Genomic DNA, 23965 nt, shown 5'->3' on the forward strand with positions numbered 1-23965 from the left:
GGGAGCAGGGATTCTAATAGGAACCTGTGCCTAATACTTTCTGTAAATAGGTAAGCAACACAACAACTTGTATTTATATAGCATCCTTCACACACGATAGCATCTCGGAGCACTGCACAGTGGTGGGGTTCGATGCTGAGCAAGGAAGAGTTGAGAGGGGGAGTCAGCCATTAGTGCGGTCACCGAGGTAGGTTTAGGTTTGCCCCTCCAGGGAGAGAGTGTGCATTCCATTCCAGACACACGGTAATTTCCATGTGCTGGTAGAATACATATGTGGAACTCTCAGTGTGGCTTGGATACTATTGATCATGCTGATGGGTTTTCATGTGTGTCAGACACCTGGCTGACCAGAAACACACTGTGACTTATAGTCATTTTTTGACTGTGGCTGAAAGTCACAATTGTGACAAGGAGTTAGGGCTGGGATTTGTTTTAATGTGCCTGGGAGTTGCTATTATGGGGAACCTCATCAGCTATCATCATCAGCTATCTGACTTTGCAAATGGGCTGGAGGGAGCACCTCTGCTGCATCTCCAGGAGCTCAGATTTATAAAGGAGCACTGTTTGCACACAGGTCTTGAAGAGAGACGAGCACAACCAGAGCTCACCCCTTCTCTGTGTGATCCTTAGGACTGTGTCCTGTTACTGTGTCCAAGCAAATGATGGTAATCAGTGCTTGACTCGCAGGTTAGTTTCCAAGAAACATAAGAAATTAAGTTTGCAGCATTCACGAATACATTTATATAATGAACATATAATGATGCATTGTAAACTGTATCCAATGGATAGGGGGAGGGGAGACATACTGCTTACAGAGGTATGCAGATGCAAACCCAATTTATGTTACTTCTTCATTTTTTTCACAGAAACTGGATTAAAATTAGAAACCAACGAGAAGTTGTGAAATGTAGAGAACTGAATTGATCACACATCACATCTCAGTATTCTGTGAAAACAACCTTTGCAAGTCTGAGTGGAGAGTTTAGTGATCTGAAGCTGCCTGTTTTTAGCAGTTGAGAAATGTTGGGGGAAGGTGCTTAAAATAGGCACGGGAGGTTGCGGGGGAGAAGAAAAAGATGAGCATGGTTAAAAATGTAACCGTTCCTCATTACTCGTGAAATAAATAAGTGTCTTATTTACAATTAGTAGCGGAAAGAACCAATTACTATTATTAAGATCAAGTGTAACTTGATTCCTTCTCAGCCTTTTGGCTAAGGTGTCAGCCTAGAAAAGTTGGTGGCACTCTTACCATTGAGTCAATTGGTTCAAGATAGTGGGTTCAAGCCCCACAAAGGGACTCACAGATTAGGCTGATGCTACAATGCAGTCTGGGGAGTACTGCATTGATGATGGGGCCGTTATTTGGATGAGAAGTTAAACCACAGCAGTCTGCCTGTTTAGGTGGACATTTGGAGTCCTGTAGCTCAGTGGTTAGAGCACTCGCTTTGCAGGCAAGAGACCTGGGTTCAATTCCAGGCAGCGCGAAACCTTGGGCAAGTTTCCTTACTCCACACAGAGCCTAATAATAATCCCTCCAAAACCAAAAACAATAATAAATTGGTCATTTTCAATCCATGACTGTTTGTGGGACATTGCTGTGCGCAATTGGCTGCCGCGTTCGCCCACAAATATACAGTCAATTCACTTTACAGCATGTTCTGTGAAGCGCTTTGAGACGTCTAGAAGACGTGAAAATACAAGGATTATGATTAGTAGTAGTAGTAAAGATCCCATTGCACTATTGCAAAGAGAAGGGAAGTATCCTTCCCAATAATATTCACTTCATGGCTCTTTGTATGAGAATACTGTGCCCAAATAAGCTACCCCATACACCTACAAATACAATCATTACACTTTGCAGTATATCCTGTGAAACATTTTGAGATGTTCCAAAGCAGTGATAAAATGCTGTAGCAAATGCAAGGATTATTATCAAGATTAAGTATAACTTTGATTGAGTTTGATTACAGAAGTCGATCTGGCACAAGTTCATATTGAGAGGATCATGTGATCATTTGTGAGTTTTGTCCAGGGACTGAGAAACAAAACCAAAACCAGGCTGACAGCTCTGTACTATGAGACGGCTTTGCATAGTCACCTCAGTCTGAGAAAAGAAACATTTCAAGTCTCATCCCAGACATAGCCAAGAATGACTAAAATCTGCCATACGTAAGGGTTGTTGATGTCTGCTGAAATGTTCTTAAGCACCATAGAGCTCAATAGTACAACCCAATCAGCTATGGTGTAGAATTTCAATTGTTTATTCCACTTTTTTTCATAGTTGAGCGAGTTTAGACCCGCTCACCTCCATTAAACAAATTAGCCCGAATACGTTCCATTAGGGATCGAGAGATGTCCTCACAGACAAGCCATAAACCGCCCCCGAACTCTTCTGTCATAATAAAGGCATGGACGAGAGTTTCACCTGCTGTGCGTGTGAGGTACGGACATACATGTGGAAGTTAACCCCATGTCTACGGATGACATCGCCGAGAGGGAGCATGTAAATGATAAAACGAAGAGAGCCAAGGATGGAGGCTTGGGGTACCCCACAGGTGAGCAGGCGGGGGCAGGTTTGTCGAGATATATTGTTGGCGGTTAGTCAAGTAGGACTCGAACCATGTGAGCGCAGTCCCATTAAGGTAGGTGAGGGAGGAGAGGAAGTGGAGGAGTATGGAGGGATCGACTGTGTCGAAAGCAGCGGAGAGGTCGAGGAGAACGAGGAGGCAGAGCGAGCCCTGATCACAGAGAGAGAGGACATCATTTTTTCATCACAAAACCTACCTCTTTGACTGCGCTTTCAGTCATCTTTTCCCTTCCCACCCCTCGACTCCCCCACCCCCACCCCAGAATCTTTTAATTACCTCGTCAAAGTGGCTATTCATTGTGTGTGAGTGACAGTGAGTGTCCGCAGACTATTTGACCACTGGAAGCATTTTGAAAGCAATGCTCTTAAGACAAGGTAAAGAAAAAAAGACAGGCTGACAACAATGCACCGATTGCACATTTATCTAAGTCTTGGAGATGTGAAGCAGCTCTGGTCTGATCAAAGATGTATGGACAACTGTCCAGTTAGCATTGCCCCACATGTTTCAATGAGGGCTGTACAAACAGAGCTCAGTCCCTGGCAAAATAGGATTCCAATCATTAGGTTTGTGACCACCAGCTTTAGCTGGTTAGACTCCAGAAGTTCCTCAACACACACTCTGGGGTCCCCAAGCCTTGGCTCTTGCCAACCTGTACCTAATATTTTCCGGAATAAGCAGGATGTGTCCCTCCAGGGAGAAAGTGCACATTCCATTCTCTGGCAAGTTATCTCTGGGTTTTCCATGAGTATGTGGGATGCGTGGAATTCTCAGTTCAGTTAAGCATAGTGATGAGAATTATACATGTGTCAGAAATCTAGATGAAGCTCAAAAAAAAATCACTTTCTGCAAATACTAACCTCTGAAGCATTTCAAAACTGTGCACTTTCTTTTTCTGTACTCAGTATCATCTCATATCCAGCAACAGCAATATCTTGTTCCCCTTAGATTTGTGGACATCAAATCAGATGACTGGATTGCTACACAGTGGAAAATCCACAAAATTCCTCATTTCCCAGAACAGCTCTCAGATTTCTCAATTGCTCTTCAAATTGACCTGAAAACATTCCGTGCTATTTCTCTGCAAGTCAGCACGAGTCACTTTAATTGAATTTGATTTGATTTAATGCTCCTTCATCTGAGTCCAAAGTCCAACAGAAATTCCCCCTTCTTCATCCTGTCTCGTTCAGTGTTCCTCAGGGCTCTGTCCTCGGTCCCCTCCTCTTCACTTTCTACATGCTCCCCCTTGGTGACGTTATTCGCAGATATGGAGTAAATTTCCACATGTATGCGGATGACACCCAACTCTATCTCTCTGCCTCCACCCTCAACTCCAGGACTACTGGCGTCCTGACCGACTGCCTGTCCGACATCAAGTCCTGGATGAGGGACAACTTTCTCCAACTGAATGTCAGCAAGACCGAGGCCTCCACACCTCGGGCACTGGCAGCATCAGCATCCACGGCTGCACGCTCAACCTCACTAAGCCAGTCAGGAACCTGTTTGACCCTGAACTGTCCTTTCTCCCCCACATTTGGGCTACCACTCCCTCCACAACATTGCCAGACTCCACTGCTGTCTCACCCCCAGGCTGCCAAAAGCCTCACCCAGGCATTTGGCACATCAAGGGTAGATTATGGAAATTTCCTCCTCATCAGCCTTCCCAACTCTTCCTTTCGCAAGCTGCAGATCATCCAAAACTCTGCAGCTTGTGTACTCTCACGCACCAGGCTCCATGATCTCATCACTCCCACCCTCGCTCGACTCCACTGGCTCCCCATCAGAGGATTGAATTCAAGATCCTCGTCCTCACTTTCAAGGCCCTCCATGGCTTGCTCTGGTCTGCTCCATCTCTCCCGCCCGACCCGCTCTACCATCGGTGGCCGAGCTTTCAGCCTCTCTTGTCCCCACACTCTGGAACTCCATCCCACAGTGCCTTCACCTCGCTTCCTCCCTGTGCCTCCTTCAAGGCCGGTCTCAAGACCCTCCTCTTCAATCGTGCCTTCAGTCGCCCTCCCACCTCTCTGCTTCCCTGACCCTACACCACCATGCTCGGGCCCCGACATCTGACTGTGAAAGCACTCTATAAATATAATTTTGTTGTTGTTGTTGTATTGAATGCTCCTAAAGGAGACTGTAAAAGGTTGAGTTTGTAACAGGCAATGAACTGCTGGAGATCGAAATTCTACCTAATTTCAGCCTGTAAAACCATTTTGTCTTAATATTTAATCCCACGCTTAAAAATTAACTCTTAATTTAGTCATCCAACCCTTTTCAAAACTGTGTAAGCTCAGCTTCCAAATTAAGACTAAATTTGTCAATTTAGAAATACTATGTGGAGACCGATAACTTGCCAGGCACGCTCGCCTTGCAAGTGAGAGGACCGGGTTCAATTCCTGGGAGGAACAAAACCATGGGCAAGTTTCCTTACTCCACTCGCTTCAGTTTAACTAGCAGTAAGTAGGAACTTGGTTGTTAGTCGATTGGCGGATTGCTTTCTGGGGGTAATAAGCCCTCCAAAAAAAATGTGGTTGCTCAATCCATGACTGTTTCCGAGTCCCTGCTGTGCATAATTGGCTGCCACGTTTCATGCACATATACACAGTCCACTTTACAAGATATTCTGGAAGCGCTTTGAGACATTTCGACAGCTATACCAAATGCAAGGATTACTATTATTATATAAAATAACTTATATAAATAGCAAATTTTACTGGCTATGAATAGGAGAATTTGGGGCTTGTCCACATTCAGCCCCAGGGTGACACAAACATTCACAAAGATCACAAGAAACATTTGCGTGAAAATGGCCCTTTAGCCCATTTGATCTTATCACTGCAAATACCATCCTCCCATCACAGCATCAAGCTTTAATCCTTTCTGGTTAAGTCTAGACCGCTATTCCAGCTGTTGTTTGCCATCTGTGTAAAGAAAGGCAACAACTTGCATTTACTTAGCGACAACAACAACAGCAGCAGCAACAACAACAACAACAACAACTCGGATTTATATAGCACCCTCCATGCTGGATGGTGTCTCAGAGCGCTCAGACGGTGTCTCAGTCCAGCCAAGAGGTGACAAAGGCATGGACCAGGGTTTCAGCAGCTTTTGGGGTGAGATATTGGCGGAGACAGGCGATGCGTCAGAGGTGGAAGAAAGCTGTGCTGGTGAGGGACCGGATGTGGGGGAGGAAGGATAATTGGGGGTCGAACCTGACACCTAGGTTGCATACGGGTTCGGAGTGTTTTAGGGGAAGATCGGGTAGGTGGAGCAGGTGAGAACATATGATTTAAGACGTTGACGAGAGCCAAAGAGAATGGCTTCCATCTTGTTAACATTTAGCTGAAGGAAATTCGCGCTCATCCAGCTCCAGTCTGACAGGCAGACTGACAGAACATCAGGGACTGGGGTTCGCAAAGTGAGGTGGAAAAATAGAGTTGGGTACATGTTTACGGATGTCAACCCCAAGAGGGAGCATATAGATTAGGAAGAGGTGGGGGCCAAGGATGGATCCTTGGGGTACCCCACAGGTAACAGGGTGAGAGCGGGAGGAGAAGCCGTTTGTGGAGATGTACTGCTGGCATTTTGTGAGGTAGGACTCGAACCAGGCGAGTGCGGTCCCACTGAGGTGAATGACGGAGGAAAGGCGGTGGAGGAGGATGGCGTGAACGACTGTGTCGAAAGCAGCGGATAGGAAGTGTACGGTCATCCACTATGGACCAAAAAAAATAAAGCAGAATATTTTCTTAATGGGAAGAAATTAAGAACTATGGACAAGCAAAGATATTTGGGTGTCCATATCCAGAAATCACTAAAAACTAGTACCCAAGTGCAAAAAGTAATCCCTCAGAGAATGTTGGAATGTTGGCCTTTATCTCATGGAGCCTGGAATACAAAGGGGAAGAAATAATGCTTCAGCTGTATACAGCGTTAGTCAGACCCCATCTGGAGTACTGCATTCAGTTTCGGGCACCACACCTCAGGAAAGATATATTGGTCCTGGAGGGGTTGCAGCGCAGGTTCACCAGAATGTTAAAAAGGGTTAAGTTACGAGGAAAGGCTGCATTATATTCTCTTGAGTTTAGAAGGTTGAGGGGTGATTTGATTGAGGTATTTAAGATGATAAAGGGATTTGATAGGACAGATACAGAGAAGCCATTTCCCCTGGTGGGAGAAACCAACTCCCACCCAGTCACCTGTGGGGTACCCCAGGGCTCCATCCTTGGCCCTTTTCTTTTCCTTATCTATATGCTCCCTCTGGGTGATGTCATCCACAGACACAGGGTAAACTTCCACATGTATAAGCGGATGACACACAAATCTACGTTGACTCCTCCAGTACCAACTCCAGGTCCGCTGATGTTCTTTCAGCTTGTCTGGCAGACATCAAGGCCTGGATGAGTGTAAACTTCCTGCAGCTGGAAGTGAACAAGATGGAAGCCATACTCCTTGGCTCCTGTCAATGTCTTCACTCCTGCGGATCTGAACTCCTCAACCTCCATGGGCTCTCCCTCAGACTCACCAAACCAGTGCACAACCTAGGCATCCGGTTTGACCCTCAACTGTCCTTGCTCCCCAACATCCTCCATACTCTCCAATTCACCATCCGGTGCCTCCACTCGACTGGCACCGGCCTCCTGCTCGTCCCTCGCACCCCCACAATCTGAGGTCGCGCTTTCAGCCTCTATGCCCCAAAACTCTGGAACACTCTCCCTCAATCCCTCCGCCTTGCCCCCTCTCTCCCCTCTTTCAAGTGCCGCCTGAAGACTTTCCTCTACGATCATGCTTGTGGCCACCTCCCCCCAGCTCAGAGAATCCACTACTGTTAAGTGCTCTGAGACTCTACCTTGCGTGGAGGGCACTAATATAAGTTCAAATTGTTGTTACTGTTGTTCCTATGTTCCACTGCAGCGTTTTCTTGTGGTCAGCCAGACATCTGACACACGGAGAAACCTATTGCGATTCTTAAAAGTATCAATGCTGAGCTGAGAGTTTCACATGCCACCCACGCATGAAAAGTGCAAAGCGCTGTACTTTACACCCACCCACTCTCCCCTCCCTCTGCATTTTCCCCACCTGGCCACTCCGCCCCCACACCTCTTCCATGCTGCCCGCCCACCCCACCGCTCTTACCCCTGCCAAGAAAATAGGATTCATGACAATCAATAAGATTGGGTTCATGACAATAAATGGGGTTCATGACAATAAATAAGACATGGTATTTATCAGGCACCTGGTACTCTATAAGAGTTTCTCTGTGGAATTACAGAGTACCAGGTGCCTGATAAGAACACATGTCATCACTGGTCAAGTCCTTAGTGATCCAATTGGGTAAACAAACCAAAAAAATACAAGAGCGAATGGAGGAAATAAATACTATGACTAACAACCAGGTTCCTACTTACTGCTAGGTAAGCAGAGGTATGTGGAGTAAGGAAACTTATCTAAGGTTTCTCCCTGCCCGGGAATCTAACCCAGGTCCTCTCGCTTGCGAGGTGAATGCTCTAACCATTAAGCTACAGGACACCACGAAGAAGCTAAAGTTATCCCAATGACGTGATCTAAAGTCCTTGAGAAATGACCTCATCCTCGTAGGATTCTCTCGTCAGTTTATCCCAGCATTTGCTGATATTACACAACCATTATATGTTCTGTTCAAACAGGAGCAACCCTAGAAAGGGACAGCAGACTGTCAGAATGCCTTTCTTTCACTAAAAATGGCCCTGATACAGGCCCTATGCATTACCCTCTTGATCCAAACCACCCATTCCACTAAGTGAATGATAATCAACCATTGAGAGTATGAACCAAGGACTACCGAGCCTCTTGACTATGCTTTCCCCCACTCAATGGCAGTGGAGATCCTTTTCTCCGCACAGTCTGTACCGAGACTGTTTCACTCTATAAAACGTGGCTGGCTTCAATCACCCCAACACCAGCAATCAGGTCAGCATTCCACAACTTGTTCACTTACACTCACTCTATCTCCCCCCTCTTTCCCCCATCCCCCCACTCTCTCCCCCCACTCTCAGACTCTCTTCCTTGTTCCCCCACTCTCTCCCATTGCCTCCCTCCCACCCCTTCACCCTTCTCTCTCCCCCATCTCTCTCCATTCCTCTTCCCACTCTCTCCCGTTTTCCCTCTCTCTCTCCCTCCTCCCCTCTCTCTGCACCCCAGCATCATTTCTGCACACAGCAAGATCCCATAAACAGCCATGAAGTGAATGGGCAACCTATCTGGAAGGTCACAGGTCAGGCCACCAAGGGAAACTCACTTCTCTTCCCTATAAGCACGGCCCCATGCTTTCAGCCCCTACACGCTGCAACTATGGAACTTTCTGCCTCAATCCCTTCACCTTGTCCCCTCCCTGTTGTGTCTATGATCACCTCCCCTCACTCCTCATCTCGGCGACACTGTTAAGGGCTCCGAGAGTAAATTGTGTTAACCACATTGTAATTGTTTAACCGCAAAATGAATATTTGCTGCCCTCTGGTGGAGTGCATCTGTAACGGTATAGAGATGGTACAGTAATCGAATCTGTTAGACCACTCTTTCAGCAGAAGAACAGCAGCTACAGCAAAGCGTTTCACAGGATTTCAACAAGAACAACTTGCATTTATATAGTGCCCTTCATGTGGGGTAGTGTCCCAGAGCACTTGACAGTGGTGGCATCTGACAACGAGCCAGGGGGAGAGGGAGTGGGCGGTGACCGTAAGCATGATCCAAAAAAGGTCTTTAAGGCAGGATTTGAAGGTGGCGAGGGTGAGCGAGGGAACAAAGCAGAGGGATTGAGGGAATGAGTTCCAGGGATTTGGGGCATAGTGGCTGAAGGCACGGCCACCGATGGTGGAGCAGAGCAGACGAGGGACAAACAGGATAGGTGGGAGGTGTGAAGGCATGAAGAGATTTGAAAACGAGTGAGAGGATCTTGAAATCGATACACTCAGTAATTGGGAGCCAGCAAAGCCTGGCAAGAACTGGTGTGATGGGGGTACAGGGTTTCTTGCGGGGTGATTATCCAGGTGGCAGAGTTTTGAATTAATTTCACTGTGAAGTGTAGTGATTGTGTATATTGTAGGCAAACGCAGCAGCAGCCCTCAGGGGGCAGCACTCTCGCCTCCAAGTTAGAAGGTTGTGGGTTTGAGCCCCACATTGAGTATTTAAGTGCACGCTCACCTAAGGCTCACGGAAACCTGGCTGTACCCCGGTGACCTTGTGCCCCTCATCGAAGCCTCCCCACCTGATTAAACTTTCCACCGCAGCCTAACCAAAGTGGTGGTGGAGTGGCCCTCATCTCCCAAACCTCTCTTGGTCTAACACTACCTGTTCCAGTTGAGCTGAATGCCCTGATTGTGTGCTTTCAATTCTGTGAACCATGAGAAGCATTAGAATACGTTACCTTCTTAATAGTATGATAGAAAGATATTAACCTCACAAAATAATCCAGGTGAAGAAATCACTGCTACCAATCGTTAATAGTGAAACAGAACCAGAGGTTTGCCTTTATGGTGACAGGATGTTAGCTGGTGACCAGATGTTAGTTAAGGATTGGAGGGGAATCTGGGTACAAGCCCAAAGTGATAAATTTGAGCCTATACGATGCGGCCGCAATTTTGTGTAAATGTTACATTTGACATGTCAGTGAGACTTGGACACAGGAAAGGAATTCCATCTTTACAGTTAGATGTTTTCTATAAAGCCATTGAAGACTGAGTAATCTAGCGCGGAGCAGTCTGAATTAGGCTAATGTGAATTGGGTTAGGGTTAGGGTTAATTGTCAATATTGCTTTAGTACCTTTTTTTTCTTTCAGCAGAATAAAAGTAAAGAGATTTGAGCAGAGAGAGATTGAAGTGGAGTGGGACTTGCAGCAGTGTGGTCAGAGTTGGATCTATTGAGTTAGGTCTGAGGAGACGTTACACCAATAAAAAAATTATTTGAGTAATGGAGGGAAAGCTGTCTGACACTTGCAGAAACCCATCACTATGCTTAAGAGTATCCAGACCACACAGAATTCCAAGCATGCACCTACACATGGAAATCCCAGAGATATTTGTCGGAATGGAATGCACAACTCTCCCTGGATGGATTCATTCTGCTTACCTAATTCTGGAAAGTATTATGTGCAAGTTGGCAAGAGCCAAGGCTTGGGGACTTTAGAGTGTGTGTTGCGAGACTGCTGGAGTCTGTGGACCTGCTTGGCTTAGGAACTGGACCACCGAGACCACGGCAGAGGGTGGGTTTGATTCTGACATTCCATTGCCAAACAAGTCATCCTGGAGCCAGTTCAGCTCCAAGGAGACCTTGCTTACCTCCTCCCCAAGGCAGGTCATTTGATATTCAACAGCACTCACTAGGTGGATGGCATGTACCTGGACCTCCTTGTAAGCTTCCTGGTGGGCAACACAGCACAGTGTGAAGTTTCATATCCTGCACACAGAGACCCAGGAATTAGGAGACAGATTGAGGTGCAAGACCTCAAAGGTTGTAATTATTCCCTGTGCCACATGCCAGTCAGTCTATTAATAGGCTTGATTCTGATATTCCATTGCCAAACATGTCACCTTGGAGCCAGTTCAGCTCCAAGGAGACCTTGCTTACGCTCTTCCTCCATTCCCTCCTCAAGCCCTTGCAGTCTGGTTCGCCCTGCCCTCAGCACAGAGACAGAGCTTGTCAAAGTCACAAACAACATCCTCTCTATCAGTGACCTGGGCTCCCTCTACCTCCTCGTCCTCCTGGATCTCTCTGCCACGTTCGATACAGGCGACCACACCATCCTCCTCCATCAGCTCTCCTCGCTCATCAACCTTAGTGGGAATGCACTCACATGGTTCGAGTCCTACTTAACCAACTGCCTTCATTTCATCTCAGCAAATGATTTCTCCTCCCGCCCAGTCACCTGTGGAGTACCCCAGTACTCCATCCTTGGCCCTCTTCTTTTCCTTATCTATATGCTCCCTCTGGGCAATTTCATCCACAGACACAGGGTAAACTTTCACATGTATATGCGGATGACACACAACTCTACTTTGCCTCCTCCAGTACCAACTCCAGGTCTGCTTATGTTCTATCAGCATGTCTGGCAGACATCAAGGCCTGGATGAGTGTAAACTTCCTGCAGCTGAATATGGACAAGGTGGAAGCCATATTCCTTGGCTTTCATCAATGTCTTCACTCCTGAGGATCTGAACTTCTCAGCCTCTCTGGGGTCTCCCTCACACTCACTGAACCAGTGCGCAATCTAGGCGCCTTCTTCCATCTCCGCCACATTGCTTGCATCCGACCGTACCTTATCCCAAATGCAGCTGAAACCCTGGTGCATGCGTTTGTCACCTCCCGCCTGGATTACTAAAACGCACTCCTTGCTGATCTCTCCAGCTACACTAGTAAAAAGATCCAGTTCATTCAGAGCTCTGCTGCCCACATACTGACCCAGACCAAACTCTGTACTCCCATCTCACCAGGTCTGGCCAGGCTCCACTGGCTCCCCATCACAGACTTCAAGATCCTCACACTCGTGTTCAAATCCCTTCACTCCCTGGTACCTCCCAACCTCTCCAACCTCCTCACTCCCCAATCCACCACCCGGTGCCTCCGCTCAACTGGCACTGGCCTCCTGCTTGTTCCTCGCGCCCTCCCCTCCAGCATTGGAGGTTGAGCTTTCAGCCACTATGCCCAGAAACTCTGGAACACTCTCCCTCAATCCCTCTGCCTTGCCTCCTCTCTCCCCTTTTTCAAGTCCCGCCTGAAAACCTTCCTCTTCGACTGTGCTTACGGCCACCTTTCTCCCCCGATGCACCCCCAGCTTGGAATCAAGCTCCACCATTATATTGTGTTCTGAGACCCTGCTCTGTGTGAGGGCGCTATATAAGTGTAAGTTGTTGTTGTTATTGGGACGATATGGCCGGTTAATAATTGGCTGGAGATTTGGTGTAGGAGGGAAGGGTTTAGATTCTTCTAATAAGACATTGGGACCAGTTCTCAGGCAAGAATGACCTATACAGAATTATGGAATGGACAAGCTACGTGTGAACAAGCCTGGCACCAATCTCCTCAATGGGAAAATAAAATGAGGGCTGCGGAGGAGCATTTAACCAGAAATGCATTCATGAATAGGATACATAATGATACAACACCACTAAAATGGGCAGGAGTAAGAGCAAGGAGCAAAAAAAATATAATATTTATTATGAACTTAATCTGCGACCAAAAATTTCATCTAGGTAGTGTAAGACTGTAAAAAAAAACATTAATTTGGCTTTTCAAGCTATTTCAAGAACTGTGGAATACTGGCTTCCAAATTAAGACTGAATTTCAGAATTTTACACAATTCTGGACAATCTTAAATTTTAAGATTTTTAAGATAAAATTTTTATTAGAATTTGGAAACACTATTTTGAATGCACTGTAACAGTAGAACAAAACAGCACAGGTTCAGTAGCAAAGGGCAATTTCAGGACAATTACCAGGAAGTAGTTCTTTTCCCTGAGGGTAATCAAAGACTGGAACAGGTTGCCAGTAAAAGAAGTTAAGGCCAGGACACTAAACTTATTTAAAAAGTGGTCTGAGACTGTGATGGGAGGTTTCAAGAAGAATGAAATCAAATGGGCTGAAGGGCCCTTTTTACACAAATCAATATTTTCATCTTGTGAAAACATACTAGTCTAATAGAAAACTAGTGGAATTTTATGCTTCATGTAACCTAAACTCTGTTAAAATGCAATGGAAAACCGTCAATCGATTTGTGATGTTTCCCATAATTACTTTCCCCTCCCTCATCCAGCAATCCATAAATTGCTTGCCAATTTTACTCAAACAGGAATATTGCCTTGTGAAAGACCAAATGAAATAAAATGCTGAACTGTGTGTCCTGGTACCTGGGCTAATCTTGTTGTACTAACACTGCTTATCTTGTTTAGGCTGCTTTTCGTGTCAAAGACAATCAGAGAGGTTTGTAGTTTATAGAATCATAGAATTGTACAGCACAGAAGGAGGCCATTCAACCCATCATGTTTGTGCCGGCTCTTTGAAGAGAGCTATCCAATTCAATCCCACTCCCCCACGCTCTCCCCATAGCCCTGCAACCTTGTCCACCCCAAATAATTACCTACTTCTCTCTTAAAAGTTGTTATCGAATCAGCTTCCACCGCCTTTCAGGCAATGCATTCCAGATCCGGACAACTCGCTGTGTAAAATAAATTTCTCCTCACCTCTCCTCAATAGTTGTTTCTTTTAACAACTATTTTAAATCAGTGTCCTCACGTTACTGACCCACCCGCCAGTGGAAATAGTTTCTCCGTGTTCACCCTATCGAATTCCCTCATAATTTTGAAAACTTTTATTAAGTCTCCTCTTAACTTCTCTGCTCCAAGGAGAATAACCCAAGCTTCTCTAGCCTCTCCTGATAACTGAAGTCCCTCATTCCTGGTACCATCCTGGTAAATCTCCTTTGCATCCTCTCCAATGCCTTGACATCCTTCCTAAAGTGTGGTGCCCAGAACTGAACAGTCTCTAGCCTCTACCAAGGCCTAACCAGTGTTTTATAAAGGTTCATCATACCTTCCTGACTTTTGTATTCTATGCGCCTACTTATAAAGCTTAGTATCCCATATGCTTTTTTTTAACAGCTTTATCGACCTGTCCTGTCACCTTCAAAGATTTACTTATATGAACTGATATGAAGTTGTAAGTCATAGCTACTCACTTCTTTCTGAACCCATTGAATAACATCACCCAGCATATCAGGAACTATTCTACTATGAATCACACATTATGAGCAAAATGGAATCAACTAGATCAGGTCTATTTCTTTGTGTGGGAATGGTATATAAGAACATAAGAATTTGCTAGGCGAAAGAAGACCAAGGTCCATCTAGTTCACCTTTCAGCATCCTGCCAGTCGCTTGACATGTCGTGCCCCAAACTATATACTCTTTCCCGAGATATTATTTTCTATCAGAAATCTATCTAATTTGTTATTGAAACAAGTGTTCCATAAGTTTACTACTCTCTCACTGAAGTAGTATTTCCACAGATTTTTTCTGAATTTACCCCCCTTCAATTGTAGGCCGTGTCCTCTGGTTCTACTGTTCAGTACAAGATAAATCAGCTTGTAATGGTCTACATTAGCTATTCCCTTCAGAATCTTAAAGACCGTAATCACATTGACCCTCAACCTTCTCTTCTCCAGTGTGAAGATGCCCAATTTATCTAATTACTCCACATTGTCTAATGCCTCCATCACCTCTATCATTTTGGTGGCCCTCATCTGTATCCTCTCAATCGCTGAAATATCTTTTTTATATTGTGGTGACCAGAACTGCACACAGTATTCCAAGTATGGTCGCACCAGTGATTTGTAAAGTGGCAGAAATGCCCTACTATTTCGGCTCAATATTGCCCTTTTAATACAGCCTAGCATCTGGTTTGCCTTACTCACTGCTACCAAGCACTGTTGGGATAGCTTCATTTTATTAGCAATCAGATAAATTTATCTTATCATTTATTCATATTTGCTTGTGACTCATAACATCAGTATTTTATTATATACATCCACAGAATATTTTGCAATGAAAGAGATAGTGGATTGCATAACTTGATTTCACTGAGTTTGGGTCATGTTTATTTTTATCATCTAATATCTTTGGATGAGACATTAGGCTGAGATCCTGTCTGCCTGTTCAGGGAGATATGAAAATCCTGTAGCACTGTTTGAAAAAAGAAAGAAGTTCCTTCCAGTGCCCTGGCCAACAGCCCTGTAAATTAAATTGGACTTTCACTTCATGACTGTTTATGGGACATTTGCTGTGTGCAAATTTGCAGCTACATTTACCTTTTTTTGGTCTGACACATGCAAAAAATGTATCACCACGCTTAAGAGTATCGAAACCAAGCTAGAATTCCCAAACATCCAACTTACACATAAAATTCCTGAGATAAATTGTTGGAATGGAATTCACACTCTCTCTGAAAGGGATGCATCCTGCTTATCTAATTCCAGAAAATATTAGGTGCAGGTTGGCAAGAGCCAAGGCTTGAGGAGTGTGTGCTGGAGTACTGCTGGAGTCAAACCAGCTGAAACCGCATAACTTGCCAATGATATCGCTGTCTTGCAAGCTTTCCCTCAGCTTGTCCAGCTAGGACCACCCTACCCTTTAGGGCTTTGGCTTGTAGCTTTAACAAGAGCTATTGTGGGATGATTCCCTCCCCCAGTGACTGGTCTGCCCTTCCAGGTCCTGCCGACGAGCCAGGGTGGCTGTGCTGCCATCAGCAGTGCCCTGGAGTACTGCGGACCCGCCCGGCTCAGGAGCCGGGTTACCCGGACCACCACAGAGGGCTGACTGGATTCCCATGTTCAGTTGCCGAGCCTGTCATGGTTTGAGCCGGTTAGACTCCAGCGGTATCCCAATGCACACTCTGGGGTCCCCGAGCCTTGGCTCTTTGCCACGTGTACGTCCGATGGAGTTTGGTTTGAATACTCTTAAGCACGGGGACGGGTTTCCACACGCGTTCTCTTCGCCCGTGCCCTCAGCTCCCCTCTCGACTCTCTACCCCCTCCTCGCTCCCTCCCTCCCCTCCCCCTGACCATTTCCCCCCCAAGGCTCGGGTCCCGACCCAACTGTGCAGCGCCTCGGGACGTCCTCCCGACGTGAAAGGCGCTCTATAAATGGAATCTCGTTGTTGTTGTTGTCAGACACTCGGCTGACACCACAAAAATCGCTCCGGGTCGGGGGGTTGACTTCCAGTCCGGGTTTCGCTCCTCTCCCGCGGGTGGCGCTCTGCTCTGCGCTGCTGCTCCGCTCGCGCTCGGCGCTCCGGGCCGGGTGTTGTGGCGGCGGCTGTGACCTCACATCCGGCGCGGTCGGACACAAGATGGCGGCCGCGTCACAGACACGGAGTCTGAGCGCGAGCAACGGCGAGTCAGAGCGCGCGGCGCCGGCAGCCGCTCACTGACACCCAGACGGCAGCCCTGCGCCCCGCCTCACCCTCTCACTCACCCACTCACCCTCTCACTCCCCCTCTCACTCCCTCCCCCTCCCTCTGCCTCTCACTCCCTCTCACTCCCTCCCTCCCGGCCATCCCGGGATGTATTTCCTCAGCGGGTGGCCGCGCCGCCTCCTCTGTCCCCTCAGGGGCTCCGAGAGGCCCTTCCACCTCCAGCCCGACTCCCGGAGGCTCCTCTTCGCCCTCGTGTCGCCGAGTCAGCTCAGCCTGTGGTACAGCCGGGTAAGTGCCGTCACTCCAGCCACACAGTCACTACAGTCACACAGTCACTACAGTCACTACAGCCTCCAGTCACTACAGTCACTACAGCCTCCAGTCACTCCAGTCACTACAGCCTCCAGTCACTACAGCCACAGTCACTACAGCCACTACAGCCTCCAGTCACTACAGTCACACAGTCACTACAGCCTCCAGTCACTACAACCACACAGTCACTACAGTCACTACAGCCTCCAGTCACTACAGTCACTACAGCCTCCAGTCACTACAGTCACTACAGCCACACAGTCACTACAGTCACTACAGCCACACAGTCACTACAGTCACTACAGCCTCCAGTCACTACAGCCACACAGTCACTACAGTCACTACACCCACTGTCACTACAGTCACTACACCCACAGTCACTACACACACAGTCACTACAGTCACTACACACACAGTCACTACAGTCACACAGTCACTACAGTCACTACAGCCACACAGTCACTACAGTCACTACAGCCACACAGTCACTACAGTCACTACAGCCTCCAGTCACTACAGCCACACAGTCACTACAGTCACTACAACCACACAGTCACTACAGTCACTACAACCTCCAGTCACTACAGTCACTACAGCCACACAGTCACTACAGTCACTACAGCCACACAGTCACTACAGTCACTACAGCCTCCAGTCACTACAGTCACTACAGCCTCCAGTCACTACAGCCACACAGTCACTACAGCCACTACAGCCTCCAGTCACTACAGCCTCCAGTCACTACAGTCACACAGTCACTACAGTCACTACAGCCTCCAGTCACTACAGTCACTACAGCCTCCAGTCACTACAGTCACTCCAGTCACTACAGCCACACAGTCACTACAGCCACTACAGCCTCCAGTCACTACAGTCACACAGTCACTACAGCCTCCAGTCACTACAGCCACACAGTCACTACAGCCTCCAGTCACTACAGTCACACAGTCACACAGTCACTACAGCCTCCAGTCACTACAGCCACACAGTCACTACAGCCATACAGTCACTACAGTCACACAGTCACTACAGCCTCCAGTCACTACAGCCACACAGTCACTACAGCCACACAGTCACTACAGCCTCCAGTCACTACAGCCACACAGTCACTACAGACTACAGTCACTACAGCCACACAGTCACTACAGACTACAGTCACACAGTCACTACAGCCTCCAGTCACTACAGCCACACAGTCACTACAGCCACACAGTCACTACAGCCTCCAGTCACTACAGCCTCCAGTCACTACAGCCACTCCAGCCTCCAGTCACTACAGCCACACAGTCACTACAGCCACACAGTCACTACAGTCACTACAGCCTCCAGTCACTACAGCCACACAGTCACTACAGCCATACAGTCACTACAGTCACACAGTCACTACAGCCTCCAGTCACTACAGCCACACAGTCACTACAGCCACACAGTCACTACAGCCACACAGTCACTACAGCCTCCAGTCACTACAGACTACAGTCACTACAGCCACACAGTCACTACAGACTACAGTCACACAGTCACTACAGCCTCCAGTCACTACAGCCACACAGTCACTACAGCCACACAGTCACTACAGCCTCCAGTCACTACAGCCTCCAGTCACTACAGCCACTCCAGCCTCCAGTCACTACAGCCACACAGTCACTACAGCCACAGAGTCACTACAGCCACACAGTCACTACAGCCACACAATCACTACAGCCACACAGTCACTGTAGCCTCCAGTCACTACAGCCACACAGTCACTACAGCCTCCAGTCACTACAGCCACACAGTCACTACAGCCACACAGTCACTACAGCCTCCAGTCACTACAGCCACAGTCACTACAGCCTCCGGCCACACAGTCACTCCAGCCACACAGTCACTACAGTCACTACAGCCTCCAGTCACTACAGCCACACAGTCACTACAGCCACACAGTCACTACAGCCTCCAGTCACTACAGCCACACAGTCACTACAGCCACACAGTCAGTACAGCCTCCAGTCACTACAGCCACAGAGTCACTACAGCCACAGAGTCACTACAGCCACACAGTCACTACAGCCACATCCACTACAGCCACACAGTCACTACAGCCTCCAGCTACACAGTCACTCCAGCCTCCAGTCACTACAGCCACACAGTCACTACAGCCTCCGGCCACACAGTCACTCCAGCCACACAGTCACTACAGTCACTACAGCCTCCAGTCACTACAGCCACACAGTCACTACAGCCTCCAGCCACACAGTCTCTACAGCCACACAGTCACTGCAGCCTCCAGCCACACAGTCACTACAGCCACACAGTCACTACAGCCTCCAGCCACCCAGTCACTGCAGCCACACAGTTACTACAGCCACACAATCATTCCAGCCTCCAGCCACACAGTCACTACAACCTCCAGCCACACAGTCACTTCAGCCACACAGTCACTTCAGCCACACAGTCACTTCAGCCACACAGTCACTACAGCCTCCAGCCACACAGTCACTACAGCCACACAGTCATTCCAGCCACACAGTCATTCCAGCCACACAGTCACTACAGCCACACAGTCACTACAGCCACACAGTCACTACAGCCACACAGTCACTACAGCCACACCGTCATTACAGCCTCCAGCCACACCGTCATTACAGCCTCCAGCCACACAGTCACTACAGCCACACAGTCACTACAGCCACACAGTCACTACAGCCACACAGTCACTATAGCCACACAGTCACTACAGCCACACAGTCACCAGAGTCTCCACTGCCACACAGTCTCCACTTCCACCAAAGCCCCACAGTTACTACAGTCACTACAGCCCCACAGTCACTACAGCCATCCAGTCACACAGGCGGCGTCTCAGAGCGCTTAACAGTGGTGGAGCCCAAGGCCGAGCCTGGGGTATGGGGAAGGTGATGGTAGAATCGGTTGAAAACAAAGGTTGTAAGGCGCGACCTGAAGGAGGGGGTGAGGCAAAGGGCTTGATGGAGGGGGTTCCAAAGTTTTGTGGCATAATGGTTGAGGGCACGGCCTTGGATGGTGAAGCGGATGATTCAGGGGATGCGGAGGAGGCCGGACCCAGTAGAGCGGAGCCAGCGGGTACTGCTGTGGGGAGAGAGGAGGTTAGAGAGATAGGGGGGTGCCAAGGAATGGAGGGATTTAAACACTAGACTGAGGATCTTGAAGTTGATCGGCTCTGTGACAGGGAGACAGTGGAGATTGGCAAGGACTGGGGTAATCGGGGTACGAAGTTTGGTGCGGGTGAGAATGCCGGATGGCGGATTGCCGATTGAGCTGGATTTGAGGGGAGAAAGATGAGGAGGGCGTTAGAGTAATCCAGCCGAGAGGTGACAAAGGCGAGGACAAGGGTTTCAGCAGCTTTTGGGGGTGAGGTATTATTGGAGATAGGCAATTTGGTGGAGGTGGAAGAAAGCGGTGGTGGTCAGGGACTGAATGTGGGGGAGGAAGGATAACTGGGGATCGAACCTGACGCCTAAGTTGCATACGGGTTCAGGGAGTCTTATGGTCAGGTCGGGGAGGTTGAGGAGGTCAGATTCGTGGGACAGAAGACGTTGGCGGGAGACAAAGAGTATGGCTTCCGTCTTGTTGACGTTTAACTACAGGAAATTTGCGCTCATCCAGCTTCTGATGTCTGACAGACAAGCTGACAGAATATCGGGGCACTGAGAGTCGCAGCTGGAGGTGGATAAGTAGAGTTGAGTGTCATCCGCATACGTGTGGAAGTTTACCCCGTGTCTGCGGATGACATCACCGAGAGGGAGCATATGGATGAGGAAGAGAAGGGGGGTCAAGGATGGATCCTTTGGGTACCCCGCAAGTGATCAGATGGAAGTGCAAAGAAAAGCTATTTGCAGAAATGTAATGCTGGCGGTTTGTGAGGTAGGACTCGAAGGTTTGAGATAGGGTGGTAGTGGCCGAGATTGGAGGAATCGAGGGTAGGTTTTTTAAGGAGGGTGGGGATGACCGCGGTTTTGAGGGCGAGTGGGACTGATCCTGAGGAGAGAGACTGGTTAATAGTGTCTGTGTCTGTAGTGTCTGTAACACTGACCTGAAGCAGACCGGAGCCCACTGAGCAGAGGGAGCGGGCAGGTTGGTAGGGGGTTAGGAGGTTGTAGAGGCAGGGGAAGTAAGGCCATGGAGGGTTTTGAAGGGTAGAACCGGGATCTTGAACTGTATCCTCTGTGTGATGGGAAGCCAGTGGAGTCGGGCGAGGATGGGGATGATAAGGTCACAGAGCCTGGTGCTGGAGAGGACACAGGCTGCAGAGTTCTGGTTGATCTGCAGCCTATGGAGGGAGTTGTTGGGGAGGCTGACAAGCAAGGAGGTTGCGTGGTCGAGCCTCGATGTTATGAATACCTCTTCCTTCCATTCACACACTTCTAGTCCTTCTATTAAATACAATGATTATTATTGCATTATTAGATACATCTTTTGTACTTGTGCAGTAAGCGCTCTGAGACGCCTGTGGAGGGTGCTATATAAATCCAAGTTGTTGTTGTTATTCACCTCTGATAGCTTTCTGAGCCCGCTGTGGAATTGCAATATTTTTCAGTGAAAGTAGTGGTGTTTTCTGTTTGTTGCTTCTCTACTTTTGTAAGATAATTCTGCAAGCAGTTAATATGTAGGTATCCAATGTTGTGTGGTCACTTATGAGTACTGACGTAAACAATCAGTCTTATCCAATCTTCAGGCGTGACCTGAAGATGGGGAAGGAGGGGTCGGGTGAAGGGGTTGAGGGAGTGAGTTCCAAAGTTTTGGGGCATAGTGGTTGAAGGCACAGCTGCCGATGGTGGAGCGAAGGATTCGGGCGACACGGAGGAGGCCGGATCCAGTAGAGCGGAGTTAGCGGATAATGTTGTGGGGAGGAAGGAGGTTAGAGAGATAGAGGGGCGTCAAGGAACGGAGGGATTTAAACACTAGACTGAGGATCTGGAATATATTTGATCCAAATGTGTTGATTTGCTCCTCATTTCGTTTTTTTTTACATAGCTGATTGCATGCATCACTTTTAGCTTTCTACTGTCCTTATCCATGCGTTTGTCACCTTTTGTCTTGATTTTTCCTCTTCGCTGGTCTCCCCAACTACACTATTCATAAAATCCAATTAATTCAAACCTGTATCTTCATCCATACTAACCCCCCCCCCACCCAATCACCCAGTCTTTGCCGGGCTCTACTGGCTCCCTATTGCAGAATGAATCAATTTTCAAGATCCTCAAATTCGAGTACAAATCATTTAATGCCCTGGCATTTCTCTGCCTCTATGACCTATTATACCCAACTCCTCTACCAATCTCTTTCATTCCTCTGGCCTCCTGCCCGTCCATCATCCCCTGTGCTCCTCCGTCGGCGCTGCACTTTCAGCCATTGCGCCCCAAGATTCTGGCACTCTCTGCCTCACTCCCTCTGCCTTGTTCACTCCTCGTCTGTCTTCAGGTCACACCCGAAGACCTTCCTCTTCAACCATGCCTACGGTCACCTCCCCCGCTCTCTGCCTTGTGATAGAGCTCCACCACTGTTAAGTGTAACAAGATGCTACCCCAAGTGATGGGTGTTATATGATATCAAGTTGTTATTGTTATACTGCTCATTATTGACAAGACTGAGGCTTTCCTGATTTGGCTTCTCATCTCAGGCACTAATTGCATCAACTTGCGTTGGTGCCCTTAATAATAATAATAATAATACCTGCTTTGGTATAGCACCTTTCGGGTCAGGAGGATCTCTCAAAGCGCTCCATAGGATATGCTGTAAAGTGTAGTGATTTTTTTATGGGCAAACATGGCAGACAGTTTGTGCACAGCAATGTCACACACAGTCATTGAAATGAATGACCAATTTTATTTGGGGGATTGTTGGTCATGACTCCGGTTGAAAGTCTGGTTCAAGTCGTGCATTCAGGCTCACAAGCTCTGTTTTCACTCACCTCCACAACGTCACCTACCTCTGCCACTACTTCTTCCCCCACCCACAGGTTGTATTGTCTACCCTTTCATCACTTCCACGCTCAATTACTCCCAAAGCCTTGCTTGCCAGACTTGCTTTCCTCACCTCCCTCACATTGCCTGCCTCTGACCAAACCTCAGCCCCAAGGTGTAGAAGATCCAGAACTCCCATCTTGTGCCCACTCTCGCACAAAGCTCCATAAGCTTGTCATCCTTGCTCAGCTCCACTGGCTCACCATCCCCACATGGATTGTATCCAGGATTCTCATTCTGACCTTCAAATGCCTCTATGGCTTTGCCCCATCCAACCTCCTGCAACACCAGCCTACTTCACATAGTCCTCCCCACCACTGGTGAGCAAGCCTTTAGCCATTCTGGTCCTGCTCTCTGGACCCCGTCCTGGAGTCCCTCTACTATCCCTCCACCCTCCTTCAAACGATCGTGCTTTCAGCCACCATTTTTGTCTTCCAGTCAGTTGTGTGAAGCACTTTGAGACGTCCTCCCAATGTGAAGAATGCTATACAAATATTAATTATTGTAAATTATGGTTGCTTTGATTAGGTTACTGAAATTTAACCTGTTGCTGTTGCAATGTAACTGTAGAACAGTTTCTAAATAATTATTTAAATGTAAGGTTTACTTATGGCCTTTGCTGTTACTGTGAGTTTAGGATTGTCAAGCTAAGGACTGTTCTATCCTTCACATAAAAGAAGAGACTGATTTTGTGCTTGGAAATAAGTCAAGATTTTGGTAGTATTTCGGTACTTGGGCATATGATCTGATCATATAATCCTTGCATAGACTGAAATCATATCATATGCTTCACAAGCAATTTCTATTGCATGGTAATGAACTATGGTATTATGTGATATCTATGTAATTTTATGTAATATGATTAAAGAAAGGCTGTATTGCCAAAGATCGATAACTTGGAAGTTATGGATGAAGCAGAAAGCACCAATTTATTTAAGAGGAAACTTGATGTTTACATGAGGGAGAAGGGAATAGACGAATATCGGAAATGAGATTAGGAGGGATGGAGGCTCATATGTGGCATAAACACTGCCATGAAGTAGTTGTGCTGAATGGCCTATTTCTGCGCTGTAACATTCTGTAACCTTCTGTGTGTTTGTAGGAAACATCGCAGCCAATGTTCTACAAACCGCCTACAATGAGTGACCAAT

General features: G+C 47.6%; 1 protein-coding gene across 2 annotated transcripts in view; it reads left to right on the plus strand.

Annotated features, from left to right (window-relative positions):
- Positions 1-16647: 16647 nt before the first annotated feature.
- ric1 (RIC1 homolog, RAB6A GEF complex partner 1) overlaps positions 16648-23965 on the plus strand; it is a 96952-nt gene continuing 89634 nt past the window's right edge. For both annotated transcript variants that reach the window (XM_007906525.2, XM_042332637.1), the window contains exon 1: positions 16648-16809. In XM_007906525.2, coding sequence (XP_007904716.1) covers positions 16669-16809 — 141 coding nt within the window. In that variant the 5' untranslated portion in view covers positions 16648-16668. The remainder of the gene's footprint in view (positions 16810-23965) is intronic.

The sequence above is a fragment of the Callorhinchus milii genome, unplaced genomic scaffold (assembly GCF_018977255.1).
Source record: "Callorhinchus milii isolate IMCB2004 unplaced genomic scaffold, IMCB_Cmil_1.0 Scaffold1, whole genome shotgun sequence".
Taxonomy (NCBI): domain Eukaryota; kingdom Metazoa; phylum Chordata; class Chondrichthyes; order Chimaeriformes; family Callorhinchidae; genus Callorhinchus; species Callorhinchus milii.